Source organism: Carettochelys insculpta, chromosome 2, assembly GCF_033958435.1.
Source record: "Carettochelys insculpta isolate YL-2023 chromosome 2, ASM3395843v1, whole genome shotgun sequence".
NCBI lineage: Eukaryota > Metazoa > Chordata > Testudines > Carettochelyidae > Carettochelys > Carettochelys insculpta.
Genome location: NC_134138.1, coordinates 147,356,297 through 147,378,852, shown reverse-complemented (window position 1 = coordinate 147,378,852; position 22,556 = coordinate 147,356,297). Strand labels below are relative to the sequence as shown.

General features: G+C 46.2%; 1 protein-coding gene across 2 annotated transcripts in view; it reads left to right on the top strand.

Moving 5' to 3' along the window:
* The window catches only part of TRIO (trio Rho guanine nucleotide exchange factor), a 527,884-nt gene that overhangs the window by 226,155 nt on the left and 279,173 nt on the right, over positions 1-22,556 (top strand). For both annotated transcript variants that reach the window (XM_074987837.1, XM_074987838.1), the window contains exons 8-9: positions 5,669-5,800; positions 8,026-8,256. In XM_074987837.1, coding sequence (XP_074843938.1) covers positions 5,669-5,800; positions 8,026-8,256 — 363 coding nt within the window. The remainder of the gene's footprint in view (positions 1-5,668; positions 5,801-8,025; positions 8,257-22,556) is intronic.

The window sequence follows — 22,556 nt, the reverse complement described above, 5'->3', positions numbered from 1 at the left end:
GGGGCCGTGGTCATCTGGGCATGTGGAGGGCCCTGGTCATATCTATTTCCCCCGCCCCTCAACCCCGGGGGTGTGCACCGGGGGGGTACATACCTGACGGTCCACTCCCACGGTCGGGGGACACCCGGGGGTTGGATGCGCGGCTGGAGCTCCAGGACGGCAGCATTATCTGGAGGCCGGCATCGCTGGAGGAGGACTCCCCCTCCTCCTCCTCCGGTGCCCCGGGGGTGGGCTCTTGCGGGGGCCCCTGGGGTGCGGGGCTTGCCTCCGGGGCGGACTCCGCCTCCAGTGCCTGCTGGGGCTCATCAGCCGAGGTGTCAAGCGTGGCTGGAGGGGATGAGGTGTGCCGAGGGCCCAGGATATCCCTGAGCTCCCTTTAAAAGGGGCAAGTGATGGGGGCGGCCGCAGATTGGCCGGCCGCATCCTGGGCCCGAGCGTAACCCTGCCGCAGCTCCTTCACTTTACTCCGGATATGATCTGGAGTGTGGGCAGGGTGACCCCGGGCGGCCAGGCCCTCGGCCAGCCGAGCGAACACATCCGCGTTCTGCCTCTTGCTCTCCATTACCTGGAGCACCTCCTCCTCGCTCCAGAGCCCCAGCAGGTCCCAAAGCTCGGCCTCTGTCCAGGAGGGGCCCCGCTGCCGCTTCCCCACCTGGCTGCCGGGCTGAGAGCCCTGGCTCCCCTTGGGGGGGGGGTCCCCTGGTGGTGCTTGGGGGGCTGTCGTGTGGCCATCGCAGCTGGGGTGGGTGTCTGTGCTGGCTAAGGGACGTGCAGGCTGGCCGCGTGTCTGGGCTGCCTCCTTCACGTTCTCTCAGCTTCCTGCACAGGAAGGGAAGGGGCGGGGAGCTTTAAGGGGCCGCTCCACGCGGCCACCATCTATCTCAGGGGCTGGAGAGAGCGTCTCTCAACCCCTCAGCTGATGGCCGCCATGAAGGACCCCGCTATTTCCATGTTGTGGGACGCGCAATGACTGCACGTACCCTACTTCAACGTTGAACGTCGAAGTAGGGCGCTGTTCTCATCCCTTCATGGGGTTAGCGGCTTTGACGTCTCGCCGCCTAACGTCGATGTTAACTTCAAAATGGCGCCCAACACGTGTAGCCGTGATGGGCGCTATTTCGAAGTTGGCGCCGCTACTTCGAAGTAGCGTGCACGTGTAGATGCGGCTTGTGTGTGCTGCTCCAGCTCAGCCCCCTGCAGGGCCGCATGGCCCAGACTCAAGTCCATCTGTTTACCCCCTTCTGCAGCCCTAACCAACTGCTGGCTTACCCTCCCTGCCCCCTCCCACAGCCCCAACCCACTGCCAAGCTTAACCTTCCCCAAATGCCCCGCCAGTCCCAGGACTTACCTTTCAAAAGGAGCTCCATGTGCTCCTGCTTCACTGGCTGCAGAATGTGTGTTCTGCCAGGAAAAAAATGCTGCCTCCCCACCCCCAACTTATCTGACTTATGTGAAATTCGAGTTATGCGAGGATGCATGGGAACACAACCCTTGCATAATTTGAGGAACTGCTGTATGTGGTGAGTCATGCCTCTCATGCCTTTGGCTTTTTTAGCTCACTCCAAAATCAAGAAGCAGTAAGGAGTGTAAGTAAGCTCCAGAAACGCAAAGTATATTTAGGAGTTGAAGTCCGTTTGAAGGCTGCTGGCTTTAAGTCGACCAACTTCCATTTGAAGGTGTACGAGTGTAGCACTCATGAGTACTCTTGCTTTTAAACTCTGCTGGCAAGCGACCATGCCGCTTGCGACCGGGGTTCTTGCAAACAGGATGACTGCTAAGAGGTGGGAGTTTTGAGAGGGGAGTTTAGAGGGGGAGCTTAGAGGGAGCTTGTTACTTCTAACGTCCTTAAATCTTTTATAACATCCCCATCTGAAACTTTTACTTAAAAACCCCGTATAGAATTAAATTAAATCAGAGGAGGAAATGGAGGCAGAAGACCAGCAGCAGAGCGGGGGCTATCCTGTTTATTGCGTCGAGTGCAATATGTATGATTACCTACCCTGTAGGCGGGTGGCATATGTGTGCACTTGATGCAAGGAACTCCTGGCCCTCAGAGACCAAGTGTGGGCTTTTGGAGACCAGGGTGGGTGAACTGGAGAAGCTAAGGGAGGCAGAGAGTTATGGTGATGAGGCTTTCCGGGACTTGGTAGGGCTGTCCCGCCTCCAATGTGAGAGCCCCGATGCTGTTAAGGAGGATGAAAGGCTCAGGGAAGGAGAGCAGTCAATGGGGGCAGAGGGAAACCATCCCATAGTTGGAAGCACATGGATCGGATGGAGACTTCTCTTAGGCGAGACTCCATTGATGGAGATTCTCTAGAATTCAGTCAGAAAGAGAAGAAGGAAGACGATAAAGTATGGGCCAGATCAGATGAGAAAAAAATCACATATAAAAGAGTCCAATACATCAGGGAAGGGCAGGCATATGAATGGTGGTAGTGTTTTAAAGTGCTTTTACACAAATGCTAGAAGTCTGTCTAATAATCTGGGTGAATTAGAGTACCTTGTATCAAAGTAGGAGATTGACATAATAGGCATCATGGAAACCTGGTGGAATAAGGACAAGCAGTGGGACACTATCATACCGGGATATAAAATATATCGGAAGGACAGAATGGGTCGAGCAGGTGGCGGAGTGGTACTGTATGTGAAAGATAACATAGAATCAAATGAAATAAAAATCTTAAATGAATCAAAATGTTCCATAGAATCACTATGGATAGCAATTCCTTTCTCTGATGGGAATATAGCACTAGGAATATATTGTCGACCACCTGACCAGAACAGTGATAGTGATACTGAAATGCTAAGAAAGATTAGAGAGGCTATCAAAATAAAAAACTCACTAATTATGGGGGATTTCAATTATCCCCATATTGACTGGGTACATGTCACCTCAGGAAGGGATTCAGAGAGAAAATTTCTTGATGCCTTAAATGACTGGTTCTTGGAGCAGGTGGTACAGGAACCCCCAAGGGGAGAGGCAATTCTTGATTTAGTCCTGAGTGGAACACAGGATCTGGTCCAAGAGGTAAATATTACAGGACCACTTGGAAATAGTGATCATAACATAATAACATTTAATATTCCTGTGTGGGGAAGAACACCACAACAGTCCAACACTCTGGTATTTAATTTCGAAAAGGGGAATTACACAAAAATGAGGAGGTTAGTTTAACAGAAATTAAAAGGTAGAGTAACTAGAGTAAAATCCCTGCAAGCTGCATGGAAACTTTTCAAAGATACCATATTAGAGGCCCAACTTAAATGTATACCCCAAATTAAAAAACACAGTAAGAGACCTAAAAAAGAGCCACCATGGCTTAACAACCATGTTAAAAAGGCATCTTTTAAAAAGTGAAAGTCAAATCCTAGTGATCAAAATAGAAAGGAACATAAACGCTGCCAAATTAAATGTTAAAATGTAATAAGAAAAGCCAAAAAAGATTTTGAGGAACAGTTAGCCATAAATTCAAAAAACAATAGTAAAATGTTTTTTAAGTACATTAGAAGCAGGAAGCCTGCTAAAAAAGCAGTGGAGCCCCTGGACTATAGAGACATAAAAGGAACAATCAAGGAAGATAATGCCATTTCGGAAAAACTAAATAATTTCTTTGCTTCAGTCTTCATGGCTGAGGATATTAGAGAGATTCCCAAATCTGAGCAGTCCTTTATAGGTGACAAATCTGAGGAACTGTCCCAGATTGAAGTGTCATTAGAGGAGGTTTTGGAACTAATTGATAAGCTAAACAGTCACAAGTCTCCGGGACCAGATGGAATTCACCCAAGGGTTCTGAAAGAATTCAAATGTGAAATTGCAGAACTATTAACGGTGGTTTGTAACCTATCCTTTAAATCGGCTTCGGTACCCAATAATTGGAAGACAGCTAATACAACACCAATATTTAAAAAGGGCTCTAAAGGAGACCCTAGCAATTATAGACTGGTAAGTCTAACATCAGTACCAGGCAAATTAGTAGAAACAATAGTAAAGAATAAAATTGTCAGACAGGTAGAAGAACATGATTTGTTGAGCAAAAGTCAACTTGTTTTCTGTAAAGGGAAGTCATGTCTTACTAATCTATTACAGTTCTTTGAAGGGGTTAACAAGCATGTGGAAAGTGGGGATCCAGTAGACATAGTATACTTAGATTTCCAGAAAGCCTTTTATACGGTCCCTCACCAAAGGCTCTTATGTAAATTAGGTGGTCACGGGGTAGGAGGAAAGATCCTTTCATGGATTGGGAACCGGTTAAAAGACAGGAAACAAAGGGTAGGAATAAATGGTAAATTTTTACAATGCAAGGGGGTAACTAGTGGCGTTCCCCAAGGGTCAGTCCTGGGACCAATCTTGTTCAACATATTTGTCAATGATCTAGAGAAAGGGGTAAGCAGTGAGGTGGCCAAGTTTGCAGATGACACCAAACTGTTCAGGATAGTCAAAACCAAAGCAAACTGTGAAGAACTTCAAAAAGATCTCAGCAAACTGAGTGATTGGGCAGCAAAATGGCAAATGAAATTTAATGTGGGTAAGTGTAAAGTAATGCACATTGGGAAAAATAACCCCAATTATACATACAATATGATGGGGGCAAATTTAGCTAGAACAGATCGGGAAAGGGATCTTGGAATTATAGTGGATAGTTCTCTGAAAACATCCACACAGTGTGCAGCGGCAATCAGTAAAGCAAATAGGATGTTAGGAATAATTAAAAAAAGGGATAGAAAATAAAATGAAGAATATCTTACTTCCCCTGTATAGAAGTATGGTACTCCCACATCTTGAGTACTGTGTGCAGATGTGGTCTCCTCACCTCAAAAAAGATATATTGGCATTAGAAAAGGTTCAGAAAAGGGCAACTAAAATGATTAAGGGTTTGGAATGGGTCCCATATGATGAGAGGCTAGAGGGACTTTTCAGTCTAGAAAAGAGGAGACTGAGGGGTGATATGATAGAGGTATATAAAATCATGAATGGTGTGGAGAAAGTGAATACAGAAAAGTTATTTACGTGTTCCCATAATATAAGAACTAGAGGACACCAAATAAAATTAATGGGTAGCAGGTTCAAAACCAATCAAAGAAAGTTTTTCTTCACACAGCGCACAGTCAACCTGTGGAACTCCTTACCAGAGGACACTGTGAAGGCCAGGACTCTAACAGTTTAAAAAAGAGCTCGATAAATATTTGGAGGTTAGGTCCGTCGATTGCTATTAGCAAGGGGTAAGGTATGGTGCCTAGCCTTTTGTCGAAGGTGGGAGATGGATGGCGGGAGTCAAATCGCTTAATCATTGTCTTCGGTTCACCTGCTCTGGGGCACCTGGCATTGTCTACTGTTGGCAAACAGGATACTGGGCTAGATGGACCTTTGGTCTGACCCAGTATGACCGTTCTTATGTATGTTCTTATGAGTATGCTGTGGAACTATGAGCATGGACTCAGGCTGTTTAAAGACTGTTGGTTGTATTCTGGAAACTATTTGACGTGTGAATTCAGATATTGACTTACAGTAGATGGTTCTCATCAAATAACACTTCATTTAAATTTCCTTCCCACCCCAAATAGCTGTGCACACTCCTGTGTAAGAATGTCTGTAATGAGTTTTACTTTCTGATAGTGTCCCACCATGTATACATCTGGCAATAACATAATGTGGCTTTTCCATTCCTAGTATATGAACAATGTGGATTCATGGTGTAAGGCCTGTGGTGAGGTAGAGCTTCCTTCTGAACTACAAGATTTAGAAGATGCCATTCATCATCATCAAGGAATATATGAGCATATCAGTCTGGCTTACTCAGAGGTAAGCAGCTTATTTATTCCACTGGGCTGATGACTTATTTATAATATGTTTAAATAAAATTACATCACCAACTGACAAAAGCCAAAAAAGTCTTCTAAATTTGGCAGTATGCCTCAAAGTATTGCACAGAAAGGCAGATTTTTCGTCTGAACTTTGTACTCTGGCTTTTGCAGGTCTGTTTTTCAAACTCAGAGTTCTTTTCTGACTTTTGTTCCTTTGGGAAGAACTTTAAACTGTCTAACTTGGGATATTGTAATGCTGCTTCTACATGTTGCCTTGGTGCAGACACCTTGGCAGTGTATGCAGTGGTGTATTTTTTCATTGTGTATTACTTAAAGCCATTAAAAGATGTTCAGATGTTTTATGATACTGTCACTCATGTGTGTTTTAAGTGCACAGCAGTTGTGGAATTCTTTTGGAAGAGCACTGAATTAGGAGTCAGCACTTCGATAAGCATTTTAAAAACTCTGTTTATTGCAAAAAAGCTAATGGATTGGGTTAAGGATTTTATTATTTGCTTGACAAACTAAAATCAGATAACCTGTTCTGCTAGCATTAAAAATAAAAAAACATCTAAAACTTGCCAGCATGCACTTACATTCAGGAGTTATATTTTAACATGTTCAACATCACTGTTCAGTTTTCAAAAAGTCTCATAATCATGGCTTTCAGATTTACAGCTACAAAGTTACACTTAAAAGCACAACAATGTATTTACAGCTAAGTAACCCACTCTCATATCTAGAATTTGTTTTGAAAAAATGCTGACAGAACGCTAATAGAGCACAAATAATTAACATCCAACAAGAAATGTTTCTGGTGTGCTTTAAATATTTCAGGGACTTTAAGACCAGGCAATCAAATGGGTGTTGGTTTCCCTTTGTAGCTAAAATCTCATGTATTAACCGTTTTTCTGTCTCTGTCTCCTGTAGTGTCCATATGTATTGTGTACTTCTGGAAAAAATGTGAATGGGATTTCATGAGGTGTTACAAAAGGGAATGAATTGTGGATACTGATTATGAAAATAATATTTTAAAATTCTTTTTAAGAAAAAAAAATCTCCTTTAGTGTTGAACTCAAATGCTACAAAACTGTGCCACATGCTGGTGATGGTTTAGTTTTACTGCCTGAATGAAATGCAGAAATTAAGCAGCATAAGATGAACAGTATTTACAGGTTAATTATCTGATATTGATAATTGTCTCATGTTAAATGTGTGCCTGACACCCTCATCTTACTCGTATGTTAAGTCACAAGTAAAAGGAAACTTTAAGCATGATAAACCAACAGAACTCAATTAAAGCCAACTTTGCCCTTAGCTGATGTAATTTTTCCTCTCATTGACAACTAGAAGATTTATCCAGCATTGTTTGAATTCTTCAGGGCAGGGGACTGGGTATGTGGGGGGGCTGCAAGGCATGCAGGATCCAGGGGAGGGGCTGGGAAATGTGGGAAGCTCAGGGCATGGGGCTGTGGAGGGTGCAGGAGTCAGGGCAGGGGTTCAGGAGGTGGTAGTGGGAAGGGGCTCAGACCAGGAGTTGGAAGCAGTTGGTGGCATTGGGGCCCAGGCAGTGGGGGCTGCTCTGCCTGCCTGGCAGCATCGCTTCATGGGATGGTAGTGTTGCTCCTTGGGATTGGCTCAGGGCGGAGGGGGCCATGCTGCCCAGCTGGAGGTGTCGCTCCCCAGAGTGTTGGGGGCATGCTTGCTTGCTGCCCCCTTGTGGTCATTCAATAGCATAACTGTTTCTGCTACCAGACTCCTCCCTTTCTGTCTGAGAAGCAGTCACTTTCCATGCACATCCCATTGCCCTAGCACAGCCAAACCTCGACCTTGCTTTAAGTTATGATAAGAGGAAGCTGTGTTACCAGTTAGGAGGAGTTTTTGAGCAAATGGATGCACAGACACATGGATAGATGCACAACTTTCTCAAATATATCTATCTATCTATCTATCTATCTATCTATCTATCTATAATACATTGTCACTTAGAGGAACTTTTTGGTAGGCCACTATTTCAGAACAGTTATTTAATACGTGCAGTGGACATCAAATATGTAAGTTTCCTCTGTGATATCTGTTGTGACAATAGTTTTTTCCCATTCTGGGGACAAAGAGAAGGAGAGCACATGTCTTTAATGAATCTGTTCTATATAATTTTATAGTCTGCATTGTTCATTAATAAGTTTTTGAACAGAAATTGAATTCTTCTTTCTCTCTGATTAGGTTAGCCAAGATGGGAAGTCATTACTTGACAAACTTCAACGACCTCTTACTCCTGGAAGCTCTGACTCATTAACAGCTTCTGCTAACTACTCTAAGGCAGTGCACCACGTCCTGGATGTCATCCATGAAGTACTGCACCATCAGCGACAACTGGAGAACATTTGGCAGCATAGAAAAGTCCGCCTGCACCAACGGCTGCAATTATGTGTTTTTCAACAGGATGTCCAACAGGTTTGTTCCCATGTCTTCATGTATGTGTTTATGACCAAATAGCAAATATTAGACAATAATTCAAAACAATCAGTTTCTCTGTAAACTAGAAAATGGAAGTGTAGTGTTACCAGTCATAAGCAGATTTTCAGTCCCCAAGAAAATGGAAAGGTAGATGGAAATAGATTTGTCTGGTATAACACATAGGCTACATCTGCAGTAGGGGAAAACTTCAAAATGGCCATGGTAATGGCCAAATCGGAGAATACTGATGAGGTGCTGAAATGAATATTCAGTACCTCATTAGCATGTTGCCAGCCACAGCACTTTGAAAGTGCTGTGTTTTGCTTGTGCATGTCTCGTCTATATGGGGGTCCTTTCAAAAAGGACCTCCATGTATACGTGCTGCGCACGAGCCACAGCATGTTAATGAGGTGCTGAATATTCATTTCAGCGCCTCATTAGTATTCTCCAATTTAGCCATTAGCATAGCCATTTCGAAGTTTTCCCCTAGTGTAGACAACAGCCATAGTTTATATTTGTTGAACTGCGACAATAAATCATAATATACTGTTGGCAAACCCCACAGCTACAAATCTGTGGTATGTAGCAACCCATGGTTTGGAATTCCTTTGGTATTATACTTGAATCACATGGAACGTTTTCACAAAAATGACAACATTCAATTATTGATAATGGTTGAGCAGTGATGCTGTGAGAAATAATGGAAGTTGAGATGCATAACTTGTATATGTCTGAGGGAATGAGTTAGGTTTTTTGAGAGGCGAAACGTTGATCAGAACACACAATTTCTTTCTCTGTTTTGAAAAATAGAGAACATCCTTAACTTCTTCCTAGATAGTCATATGTGAGAAGCAAAAATCACTTCAGTGTAATGACTCATCTACCTGTTAGCACATACAATAATGGATGGTGATATTTGCAACTTAAATAATGCTAATAGTGCACAAAACACATTAAAGAGGCACCCTCATGGATGTAAGCGTAACCTCCATTTTCTGGTCCAGAAATTGAATTGAAGAGGTTGTGGCTAGGTCATGGCCATGTGTGTAGCTAGTGAAGCCTAGCTTGCCTTTAAGGACTTCCTGACTCTTGGTTGTACTTAGACCACCAAGATAGTATTTGTTTTTTTCATTCGAGACTTAAATATTTCCCTAGAACTGACCATCAGTTCAAAAGTAAGAGTGCTGTCAGCTGTCCCTGATTTTGACAGTACTGTGATGGATATGCTAAACAGGACATCGTAGCTTCCATCAACTCCTTTCCTACTCAGAGCGAGGATCTCAGATCCTAAATACTGGGATCTCTGCTCGTGCTTGCTTGCAGACCAGTCCTGTTAGACCAGGAATTTCAAACTTGCAGCCCGAGCAGTTGCATACTCTGTACTCTGCACAGATGCCTGCATGTGAGTCTCTGTAGCCCAGCGGGTGGGGGGTCCATACCCTTTCTCCAAGCCAAGCCCCTGCTTTGCCCGTCCCTCCCATTGCAGCCCAGGTTTTCAGTCCTGACAGACTGTCGAGCTGCTGTGACAGCTGGGAGCTGACAGGAATGTACAGACAGAGCAGGGATGAGCTTGGTAATCGGTCAGTTGGACCCCAACTCTTTCCTTAGTTCTGTGCAGGGCTGCTGTCTCCTAGCAGTGTCGAGCCAATGCTCTCTGCCAATGCAGTAAGTTGGCCAAGGACTCTGAACCTGCAGGGTCAGAGCTTGGTGCTCCTTGGTCGGATCAGCCTATCTCCAGGTCACATTGTGGATCTCTCTTGAGCAAATCATGGGACCCAGTGATGACCCTTTTGGACCCAGTCACACCAGAGTCCACTCTAAACCACCATTTGCTCTAAGCAAGAAAGCTGCTCCAAAGAGTAACAAGAACACCCTTCTCTCCCCTCCTTTGGACTATTGGTCTGAAATGTCCCTCCTTTGAGGAGGATCAGTAACAAGGGCATCAGTCACATTAAAACCAGGGCAGAGTAAGGCTTAACCAAATGAGGGATGTGCCTTGGGCCCGAATTCCTCTGTGTGGGCATCCCCTGAAAACATAAGCCACAGATGTAAGGGCACGCCAACTTGCGGTGCCACTCACTCAGCTTTAGCAACCTTGGTTCCCATTTTCTATCATGATACAGGGGCAGTCAGGCTAAATCTGAGTGAATGGTGCTTTGACCTGTCATGTGGGGCCACAGCACCACTCTGCTTTGGTCTGGCAGTTTTACTATTGGTTTGCCAGCTGCTGGCATTGCAAGCAACAACTGTAAATTGTACCCATGCCTGGTGAGGCCCGCAACTGTTATCTCACATGGGTGCTGGGAGCACTGCTAATGTACTTCTTGGATCCCTCTTTGGCAGGTCAGGCTTTCTGTGTGCCAGTGTGCCATCTGAGGCTTGCTTTTCTTTCAACCTTAGGAAGCAGAATAGATGAACTCTGCTCACCAGCAAGGAGACCTGCGGGCTTTTTTCTCTGTGGAAGAAGAGTAGATGAAGGCATACAGCTGATTATTCTAGATAGCCTACAAATGACAGCAATAGAATCTCTCTCTCCAACTTCACAGGAAATAAAATTTCTAATCCATATTATTCCTAGTCTCTCCGTCCCACCCCCCAACACACACACACACGCACACGCGCGACAAAAATAAGTCATGAGGCTGCGCAGCTGATCTCAATCTCTGGTATCTCAGTAGATCCATGACAAAGTCACAATTCAGGATGGAGATATTAAAATGCCATTAATGACGGAAGCTGTGTGTGATATTAGTGAATGATGCCTCTCTCTCTCTCTCCTGCTTCAATAGGCTGTTTTCTCTAACTACACAACCCTACAAATACCCATCCTTGGCTTTTGGTTTAGGACCAGTACTGTGAAAGCTTTACAAAAAGTTCACGTTGTTCTGTCTCAGGGCTTACTACATATATCTTCTCCTGGATGATGTCTGTATTCCAGACTCATCCTGAGTCAGTCATTCATGGCAGTGTCCAAGTGATAAACTTTGTGCAGCATCCTTAGAAAATCAGGGGAGTGGTGGAATTCCTTTTATCCAAGTGGGTCTTATCCACAAAAGCTCATTATTTTGTAAATAGTCTTTAAGGTACTACAGGACTGCTTGTTTTTGTTTTGTTTTTTTCGTGAAGCTACAGACTAACAAGGCTACCCCTCTGAGAATATTTACCAGATATCTAAGTGTTTTTTTTAATAACATCAGCATCTCTTCTCCAACCTCCTGAAGTGCAGAGTTCTCTTATGGGAACTTACCTGGTTCCCAGTGCTATTACAGGCCTTTAATTTGAACCACTTGTGAAGATGTCTCATTACTTTGTTACCCTTAAAGTGGTCTTTGTGGTAGCAATCATTCTTGTCTGCAGAGAGCTTGAGTTGAGAGCTTGATTCCTGGAACCTCAATGCTCCATCTTTTATATAGGTAAAGTACTTCGAACCATCCCTGCCTGCATGCAGAGGATTCAATTCAGGCTCCATAGAGCTCATGAAGTTGTTTTTGCATCCTTCTGTTCAGCTCCATCTCACCCTAAAAAGATATTATGGTATAATTTGGTTATCTGCAAGGCTCTCAAAATGTATATTCACTGCACACAATTTCTCAGAAAGACAGATGCTGTATGCTTTATTGTAAAACGTCAAAGGCGAGGGGGGAAGGCTTCTAAAGCCACCAGTTCAGTGGTGCTGGGGAACTGTGTATGAGAAGCAGGCAAGTCAAACAAGCTTAACTCCTTCCACCGTCAGAGTTCACTTCTGGAGCCACTCCATGGGGAAAGATCTAATGGCTCCTATGTGGAAATCTATAAAGCATCCACTGGGTTCATACTGTCTTCATGTTCTACAAGTGGCACATACAGAAAACTTAGGCTGCCGTCATCTGGTGATACTTATTTTAGTGTCCCAGTAACTGTTAAGTAAGTGTTATTTCCTTTTGCCTCTGTATAATTCTATACAGTCCCCACCCACACCCATATCCCCTCAGAGTGAGTGCTGCTAGGGGAATGTGTGTTCTTCTTCGAGTGTCCCCGTGGGTGCTCCACATTAGGTGTCGGGCTCGCCCGGCGCCGCAGATCGGATCTTCCAAGCAGTTTCTGCCGGACCGCGCATGCGCCGGACCGCACCGCTCCCTTGCGCGCTCCTGGCCACGTGCGCTATCCGGTCCCCGCCAGTTCCTCTTAACCGCCGTCGGCTGCAGACAGAATCCGACTAGGCTACGGCCAAGTTAGCATATTCAGTGGTTTTAACTGTTTTTCTTTAAAGTTTTCAAGTTCTTAGGCTACTGTTAAGTTAGCCAGTTGTTATTTTCAAAAAAAAAAAGAAACAACAAGCGGGACGGCATTCAGTCCAGTCCGAGTAACAAGCGGAGCACCGGAGGCCAGGAGCCTAGGGCCATTAGCCCTCCTGCCATGGCAGGCTATTGGAGAGGGGGAAAACAGCACAGAGAAGGTGCTAAGTACCCCATTAACAACTGAAAGACTCACCAACAATGTCCTATTCAGGATTCAAGGAATGTGAGTCTTGCCGAGAGGCAATGCCAGCGTCTGATGGGCACAGTCACTGCATAAGGTGCCTGGGGGAGTCCCATGTCACGCAGAAATGCTCCTTCTGTGCAGAATTAACAGCCAGAGCAGGAAGGACAGGGAGATGCGGCTTAAAATGCTGGTCTTTGACAAGGCTCTCCAGCCAGACGTGCCGGAGCGGCCGCAGCAGGAGGGGCCCTCCGGGGCCCATAAAGGAATGCCGCCTCCCTCACCCCATCAGCGCAAAAACGGAGGAAAGTCTCCCCAGCCCGATCCCTGCTGGCAGCAACAGCGAGCGGGACGGGAGGAGCGCACAGCCCCCAGCCGCAGCAACAGCTGATCGGCGGCGGCACAGAGAGCCACGTGGAGGCGGCTCATTCTCCGATAATCAAACAGCCGCCCAGCACCGCAGGCAGGGCGGCGGCTAAACAAGCGCCGGTACCGGCGGCACCGCAAGCAGCGGCACCGACCCCGGGGAACCAGCGGTGCAGAGCGCGCAGGCACGCAGCCTGCAGGCACCGGAGGACACCGCCCGTGCAGCACCGCCCATAAGCGTGCCGAGCACGGCGCGGATGGGGCTGAGATCACCTACACGTCAGGGGGCGGAGCTACCCCCTCAAGGGAGGGGGAAGGCTGCACACAAAACAAGGCACCGCAGCCCCTCTCCAGACAGGGCTGCAGAGTGCTTTCTCTCAGCCCTCCGCTCATGTTGCAGACTCCAACTAGGAGGCAGGGGTCCCCCCTAGCCTACCCGGAGCCCCCGTCTCCATTTTTACAACCAGCCTCGCCCTGGCTGGGACCACCTTCACCCTTCCTGGGGTTTGAGCCACTGGAGTACTATCACAAATCGCTCTCTCCAGTGTCCCAGGTGTCTCGACGATCTCGCTCCCCCAGACGCAGAGGGTATGCACCAAGGGAGTGGTCTAGGTCACCTTCCCAAGAGCAGTGCCCATGCTGCCATGGTCGCCCCTATCATGTGGGGCATGGACACCACCGGCAATCTACCAGGGAAAGATCCCCACAGACGGTCCCGTATCCCCGAGGGCAATCGCGAACGGGGACAGAGACTCAAGTATCTCAGGGGGAACTGGTTATGGAACCCCGAGATTTTTCCCTTGCAAGCTTCCAGAGAGCAGATGTACCATCACCAACAGGAACTGGAAGGGTCCAGAGAGGCATACCCTAGTGGTTCCTCGCTGTCCTCCCCGGACGAGGCTACGGCCCCGGGGGACGTCCATCCTCCGGACGATCTCAAACAGTTCCAAGAGCTGTTTAAGAGGGTGGCCTTCACGCAAGGCATCCAGACAGCAAAGGTGCAAGAGAAACACCATAAGCTCCTCAAAAATCTGAGACCTCCGGCCTCCTCCAAAATAGCAATACCGCTTGATAACGCAATCTTGGAGTCTGCCACTAAGATATGGCAGACCCCTGCGACTATTCCGCCTGTCCACAAGAGAGCGGATAAAAAAAAAAAAAATACTTCGTGCCGGCGAAGGGCGTGGAGTTCCTGTTCAGCCACCCACAACCAAATTCCTTGGTGGTGGAGTCGTCGCAAGAAAGATCAAAGACATCTCAATTCAAGACAGGGGGAACAGACAAATATGCCAAGGAGCTAGAGCTGTTCGGCAGAAAGGTCTACTTCTCCTCCACTCTACTGTTGCGAATAGCAAATTACGCAGCGCATCTAGCGAACCATGATTTCGACAACTACACTAGGTTAACCTCCCTCACGGACTCGCTTCCAGAGGGCAAGAAACCGGTGCTCAAGGCCATCGTGCAAGAAGGCTACGTGGCCTCGAGGACGGGAGTTCAGATCGCCCTGGATGTTGCGGACACAGCAGCATGCTCCACAGCTACGGCAGTGGTGATGCGAGGGGAGTCCTGGCTCCAGACTTCGGGTATACCGAGGGACCTGCAGTCAAAGATAGTCGATCTTCACTTCGACTCGCAGAAGCTGTTTGCTGAATCAACTGACTCGGTCCTTCATTCCAGTAAAGATTTAAGACCCACACTTAGGACCCTGGGGATTTACACCCCTCCATACAGAAAGAAAAAGTACTACCCTTAACAAAGACGGTACCAGTACCAGCAACAGCGTCCCCAGTACCACAGGGGTTACGAGCAAGGGCGACATCAACAGCACCAGCAGTACAGAACTCCCAGTCGATTTTCCCAACAGAGCCGTGTGTCTTTGGGGCAGGGCCAAAGGCCACAAGTTTGACACACAGATCCAGGGCTGCGCCATCACTACCATCGCAAAAGGTCATCCGAAGCGGTTATTCCACCATCGCCTCTGACCATTCTATGACCAGTGGCAAAGGATCACCACAGACAAATGGGTGTTGGAGATCATAGCCACAGGGTATGCCATCCCCTTCCAGTCGCTCCCACCGCCACGACCTCCACCCAGGCCCCACCTCCAAAAGGCCCCCCACGTAGCGAGGCTCAAGCAGGAGGTATACCATGTCATGCTCATAGGGGCAGTGGAAAGAGTGCCGGAGCAACTGCAAGGGAGAGGGTCCTACTCGAGGTACTTCCTCACGGAGAAAAAGACAGGAGGCTGGAGGCCCATCTTAGATCTTTGAGGCCTCAACCGGTACCTGCGCAAGCAACGCTTTCGGATGATCACAATCGCCTCCATCCTTACGGCACTAGACGATGGAGATTGGTTCGCAGTCCTTGACTTACAAGACGCGTATTTTCACATAACTATCCATCCGGCTCACTGATGATTCCTCCGGTTCATGGTAGGCTAAGAACATTTTCAATACAAGGTCCTACCGTTTGGCCTCTCCTCGGCCCCCAGAGTCTTCACCAAGACCTTGGCAGTGGTGTCAGCCTACCTGCACAGACAGGGGGTATTTATATTCCAGTATCTGGACGAGTGCCTACTCAAAGGGGCCTCGAAGGAGGAGGTACTACGCATGATACGCGTCACAGCAGGCACGTTCTCTTCGCTCGGCCTGGTTGTCAATCTGGCAAAATCAAAGATAGACCCCACACAGGACATAGAGTTCATAGGGTTACGCATAAATTCTATTACAGCGAGAGTGGATCTACCAGAGACTCGCTTTTGGGCCATCGGCTCCCTCGTGCAAGTCATCACCTTCAGCCCTACGGGGCCGGTTCTGACGTGCTTACAGCTGCTGGGCCACATGGCAGCAGCGACGTTCATAGTACAGAACGCCAGGTTACACATGCGCAGCATGCAGCACTGGCTGGCGAGCGTATACAAACCGGCAGCACACCGTTCACAGGGTGGTGTCGCCCACAACAGAGGTGTGCAAATCCCTGCAATGGTGGGTAAACCCCAAGAACCTGCTAACAGGGGTACCCTTCCACCAACCACAAATATCGGTTTTTCTTACTACAGATGCCTCCCTCATAGGGTGGGGAGCACACATGGGCAAAGAGGTGACGCAAGGGCTGTGGTCCTCCACGGAGCAGTCACTGCACATAAATATACGGGAGCTCAGAGCAGTGTTCAACGCCTGCAAACACTTTAGAGACCATATACAAGGCAAAGGAGTCGGGATCAGTACAGAGAATACCTCCACCATGTTTTATATAAATCGGCAAGGAGGAGCTCGGTCCCGTGCCTTATGTGCGGAAGCAGTCCGGTTGTGGAACTGGTGCATCGCCAACAATATAACCTTGAAAGCCTCGTACTTACCAGGCGCTCACAATGTGAAGGCAGACCAGCTGAGCAGGCATTTCGCACTCACGCACGAGTGGCAGATCCGTCCCGATCTGCTACGACCGATTTTTCACGCATGGGGTTTTCCCCAGATAGACCTGTTTGCTACTCAACACAACAAGAAGTGCCCACGATTCTGCTCCAGGGCAGGACTGGGATGGGGTTCCCTGGGGGATGCATTCGCAATCTCCTGGAGGGGCCCCCTGCTTTACGCTTTCCTTCCCACAGTGCTCATCCACAAAGTCTTGAAGAAAGCCAGGAGGGAAGGAGCCCGAATGATCCTAGTAGTCCCCCTTTCGGTGCCTATGCCTGTGATTTTAGAGTATTTACTGGACCTCAAGAGAGGAGGACTCTCACTGTCCTCGTTGAAGGTCCACCTTGCCGCCTTTTCGGCGTTCAGACATGAAGAGGAAGGGCACACGGTGTTCGCCCATCCCAAGGTTACCAGGTTCCTCAAAGGGTTGGTAAACCTATACCCCCCTCGGACACTGCTTCCACCTTCGTGGAACTTGGACCTGGTGCTTAATGTGATAACGGGATCACCGTTCGAGCCTTTGGCCACGGTTTCCCTCCGCTTCCTTACGATAAAGACGACCTTTCTTCTCGCAATCACGTCAGCTCGCAGGGTGAGCGAGCTTGCGGCAGTTGTGGCAACGCCACCCTGCACTGTTTTTTCCAAGGAGGCGGTAACCATACGGCTGCATCCAGCCTTTGTTCCTAAAGTTTCTTCTGAGTTCATATTAACGAACCTACCGTTTTACCCTCGTTTTATCCAAAGCTTCATGACTCTAACAAAGAGGCACGCCTACACCTCCTGGATGTGAGGAGGACGCTAGCCTTCTATATAGACAGGACCAAGTCCTTCCGGAAAACGGATAGACTCCTAGTCTCTGTCGCTCCCAAATCGAAAGGAGAAGGTCTCTCTTCGCAGAGAATCTCGAAGCACATCGTATCCTGCATAAAAATGTGCTACGAACTCAAAAAGACTCCTTTACTGGCCATGCCCAGGGCTTATTCCACTAGGGCGGTGGCGGCTTCAACAGCCTTTTTCAAGGGCGTTGCGCTAAAAGACATTTGCAGAGCGGCGACCTGGTCATCCTATGACACCTTCGCCAAACATTACGCCCTTCACAGGGAATTCCAAGAGGATACCCGTCTCTCGACAGTGGTCCTCTCGGGGACAAGCTGCACATAATCCGATTACCCACCTCCTATCTTGGGTTACTGCTGGGTAGTCACCTAATGTGGAGCACCCACGGGGACACTCGAAGAAGAAAGAAAGGTTACTCACCGTAGTAATGGTGGTTCTTCGAGATGTGTCCCCGTGGGTGCTCCACTACCCGCCCATCCTCCCCGCTTCGGATCTCTGTTTAGTGTTTTGCAGGAGCATCCGAGGCGGTTGGTCAAGGAACTGGCGGGGACCGGATCGCACACGTGGCAAGGAGCGCGCAAGGGAGCGGCGTGCACCGGCGCATGCGCGGTCCGGCAGAAACTGCTTGGAAGATCCGATCTGCGGCGCCGGGCGAGCCCGACACCTAATGTGGAGCACCCACAGGGACACATCTCGAAGAACCACCGTTACTACGGTGAGTAACCTTTCTTTGTGCATCTGTACATTGGTACTTTGTGCATAGGCTGCCTTCTGCTGCCCACTCTAGTAAAGTACACTGTCACTTAACCATCTTTATGAGTGGTCGTTGGACCCATCAGGGCTAGTGCCTTCAAAGCCTAACTGCTGACATGTCTACTGTGTTTGCCTCAGACTTGTGGTACAACTGGCAGGGCTAGTGGTGTCTTAGGAGTTTGGTGTACTTCAGCACTGCCCAGGCCCAACAATTGTAGTACTTCAACAGAAAAAATTTTAAGGGGGTGTTGTCAAAAGGCAGCGTTCCATGGTGCAACTGCATTACGCTGTGGCTGCACAGCATAGAGAATTGGCATGATAATTTTTTTTTGGCAAAGTTGGTTGCTTACTATGTTTGAGGGTGTGGGAGGGGAAGGGTTGTTGTGTTACTATGTAGCAACTGCCAAACATTATCAATGTTTATAACAATGCACACTTCTCGTTTAAGGTGGACACATTTCTTACACGGAACGTACCACACAGTTCAGAACACATAGGGTGGATTATTTGCTTATTGTGGCAGTCTGAGAGCTAACGACAATGTGAAATCAAACTTGCATGAGAAAAATTGAACTGTTAAGAGATTCAGAATACAATAAAATATTCACAGAAGAGTGGGAAAAGCATTATACAGAAAGTTATTGCATGGCAAGGAGACACATTACTTATCTGTAGGCCAAAATGACAAAAGTAGTTAGGCCATATTTTTGCATATAATGATTGTTTTTACTAAAGTAGGTTTTAGTTGCTAGAACATAAATCTGTTCAAAAATCAATAGGTTATGTTTAAGGGGTTAACTTGGAGTTTTGGCCACACATTCCATTGTTAGTCTATAAGGTGCCACAGAACCCTTCGTTGCTGTTACATTCCATTGTGTTACAGGTACTGAGTCCCACATTAGTATTGCAAACATGACTTGTAAATAATATTCACGTCCAAATCTGCCTGTAACAAAATAACAGGGTATGAAATATTAGAATAGCTATAGAGCAACTTCATGAGCTCTGTGCAACTGTTTACAACAGTTCTTATATAAGAAGATTACAGTAGCCTAATATGCATTTCTTTGTAGCCTTTTATGTAGAGTTAATTGTCGTAATTACACAAAGGAGGTTGGACTCTGGCAGGTACTGTTTTAAGTTGAATAGAGTTGTCTGTGCCTGCTTTATATCTAAAGCTTATAGGACCTCATTAATCCATAGAGAAGTAACACAAACAAGAACAAAGTCTACTGTCTTTCATCGATTTCATTAAAGTTGTGAATGTCACAACATATACAACTTCTAAATAGCTCCATGCATCAGTTATAACAATAGACATACTCACATCATAGTGTTAGTCTGAGGACTCTCTTGTGAACTGACCATCAACACAGGGATTGCCCCTTCTGAAGACAACCCATAAGAAGCTCAGTTTTCCTGCTCTGGGCATCCTCTTGTAGTAATGTAAATCGGTCTGTACCTATATTCTGCATATGTACATGAAAGTATCATCCCTCTTTTCCTGAATGGTTTCTGTTGCCTAGAAACATAAGTGACCCTGAACTCTATTGGCTTGGTAGGTTCTCTTTACCCTCATTAGCTCTGATGCACCCCCCTGTATCCTATGGCTAAGACACGTGTTGGAAACAGATTTCTGTGATTTAAAATTAATCTTCTGACAATAGTTTTGCAGTATTACCACTTGGTGCCTCTTTCCTCATAATCTGAGGGCATTGGGTTATTCCTTTCACCTGTATCAGGATTTTTTATGTCAGCTACCTCTGAGGCCTAATGTTACTTAACTAAAATCTTGCAGGCCTCAGTCTATACATGTTGGGCTCTTATTAATGCCTAATTTGTGATTCTCTCTAAAATATTGCTCAGTCTTGCTCTCCTACAATCCTACAAATCCTATTTAACATAACATGAATATATAGAGTAGGACATACTAGTCCCATCACTCAATAAATGGATAAAAAATTAAACCATTGGCTACATTTCTCTTCGCTGGATGAATGTTATTTCATTTACCAAGTTCAGAGATCAGATAAAAGGAAATCATAGAGGTCAAGGTTCTAAAAAATGGTAAAAAGAGAGAACGGCAAAACTGAGACCATGGATTTCAGGAAGGCCGATTTTGATAAATTCAGTGAGCTGGTGGGTGAGGTCCCAGGGGAAAGGAGGTTAAGAAGAAAAACAACTGAAGAGAGTTGACAGTTTTTCAAAGAGACATTAAAGGACGCAAAAACAAGTTATACTACTGCACAGGAAGGATAAAAAGTATGGTAAAATGCTGACTTAGCCAGGAGGTCTTGCATGATCTCAAAATCAAAAAGGAGTCATATAAAAAGTGGAAATTAGGAGAAATTGCAAAGGATGAGTACAAGCAAACAATACATGTATATGGGGGCAAGATCAGAAAGGCAAAGGCACAACACAAGCTCACACTAGCTAGAGACATAAAGGGTAACAAGAAGACATTCTATAAATATATTAGAAGCAAGAGGGAGACCAAGGACAAGGTAGCTCAACTATTCAGTGAGAAGGGAGAAACAATATCAGGAGACTTGGGAAATGCAGAGATGCTTAATAACTTCTTTGTTTCAGTCCTCACCAAGAAGTCTGATGCAGAAATGCCTAACATGGTGAATGCTAGTGAGAAGGGTGTAGGGTTAGAGGATAAAAGAAAAAAAGAAAAAGTTAAGAATTACTTAGAAAAATTATAAGTCTTCAAGTCACTAGGGCCTGATGAAATGCATCCCAGAATACTCAAAGAGCTGATGAAGGAGGTATGAGAACCCTTAGCTTTAATCTTTGAAAAGTCCTGGAAGTTGGGAAAGATTCCAGAAGACTGGAAAAGGGCAAATATAGTGCCCATCTGTAAAAAGGGAAAAAATAACAACCTCGGAAGCTATAGACCAGTCAGTTTAATTTCTGTGTTAGGAAAGATAATGGCGCAAGTAATTAAGGAATTTATCTGCAAACATCTGGAAGAAACTAAGGTGATAGGTAATAACCAGCATGGATTTGTGAAGAACATATCATTCCAGACCAATCTAATAGCTTTCTTTGACAGGATAACAAGTCTTGTGGCTAACGGAGAAGCAGTGGATGTGGTGTACCTAGACTTTAGTAAGGCATTTGTTACAGTCTCTATCAATAAACTAGGCAAATGCAACTTAGATAGGGGCTACTAAAAGTTGGTAGCATAACTGGCTGGATAACCATTCTCAGAGAGCTTGTCTACACTAGCTCCTTAATTTGAAGGGAGCATGGTAAGTAGGGTGTTGGGAGTTCATTAATGAAGTGTTGCGGTGCATATGTAGCTCTTTGTTAAGCAGATTCCCCACCCCCGTGGCAAGTTCGAAGGGCCAGCTCACGTCTAGCCGCAGGGGGGAGTTTGCTTAATGAAGTGCTGCGTATGCACTGCATCACTTCATTGATAAACTCCCAACACCCTACTTACCATGCTTCCCTCAAAGTAGGGAGCTAGTGTAGACAAGCCCAGAGAGTAGTTAGTAATGGTTTGCGGTCATGCTGGGAGGGCATAATAACTGGGGTTCTGCAGAGGTCTGTTTTGGGACTGGTTCTATTCAATAGCTTCATCAACTGTTTAGATATTGGAATAGAGATTACGCTTATTAAGTTTGCAGATAATACCAATCTGGGAGGGGTTGCAACTGCTTTGGACGATAGGGTCAGAATTCAGAATGATCTGAACAAACTGGTGAAATGGTATGAGGTAAACAGGGTGAAGTTTAATAAGGACAAATGCAAAATACTCCACTGAGGAAGAAACAATCAGCTTCATACATACAGACTGGGAAGCGACTGTCTTGGAATGAGTGCTGTGGAAAGAAATTTAGGGGTCATAGGGGACCACATGCTAAATATGAGTTAAAAGTGTGATGCTGTTGCAAAAAAAATCAAACATGATTCTGGGATTCATTAACGAGAGTTAAGAGCAAGACCTGGGAAGTAATTCTTCCACTCTACCGCGAAGATTATACCTGAATTGGAGTATTGTGTCCAGTTCTGGGCACCACATTTCAAGAGGGTTGTGGAGAAATTGGAGAAGGTCTGGAGAAGAGCAACAAGAATGATTAAAGGTCTAGAGAACATGAGCTATGAGATAAGACTGAAAGAACTGGGCTTATTTAGTTTAGAAAAGCAAAGACTTAGAGGAGACATGATAGCAGTTTTCAAGTACCCCAATGAGGATTACAAAGATGAGGGAGAAAAATTGTTCTCCTTGGCCTATGAGGATAGGACAAGAAGCAATGAATTTAAATTGCAGCAGGGGAGGTTTAGGTTGGACATTAGGAAAACTTTCTTAATTGTCAGGGTGGTTAAACACTAGAATAAACAAACTAGGGAGGTTGTGACATCTCCATCACTGGAGATACTTAGGAGCAAGTTACATAGACATCTATCAGGGATGGACACTAGACGGTGCTTGGTCCTGCCGAGTGGGCAGGAGACTGG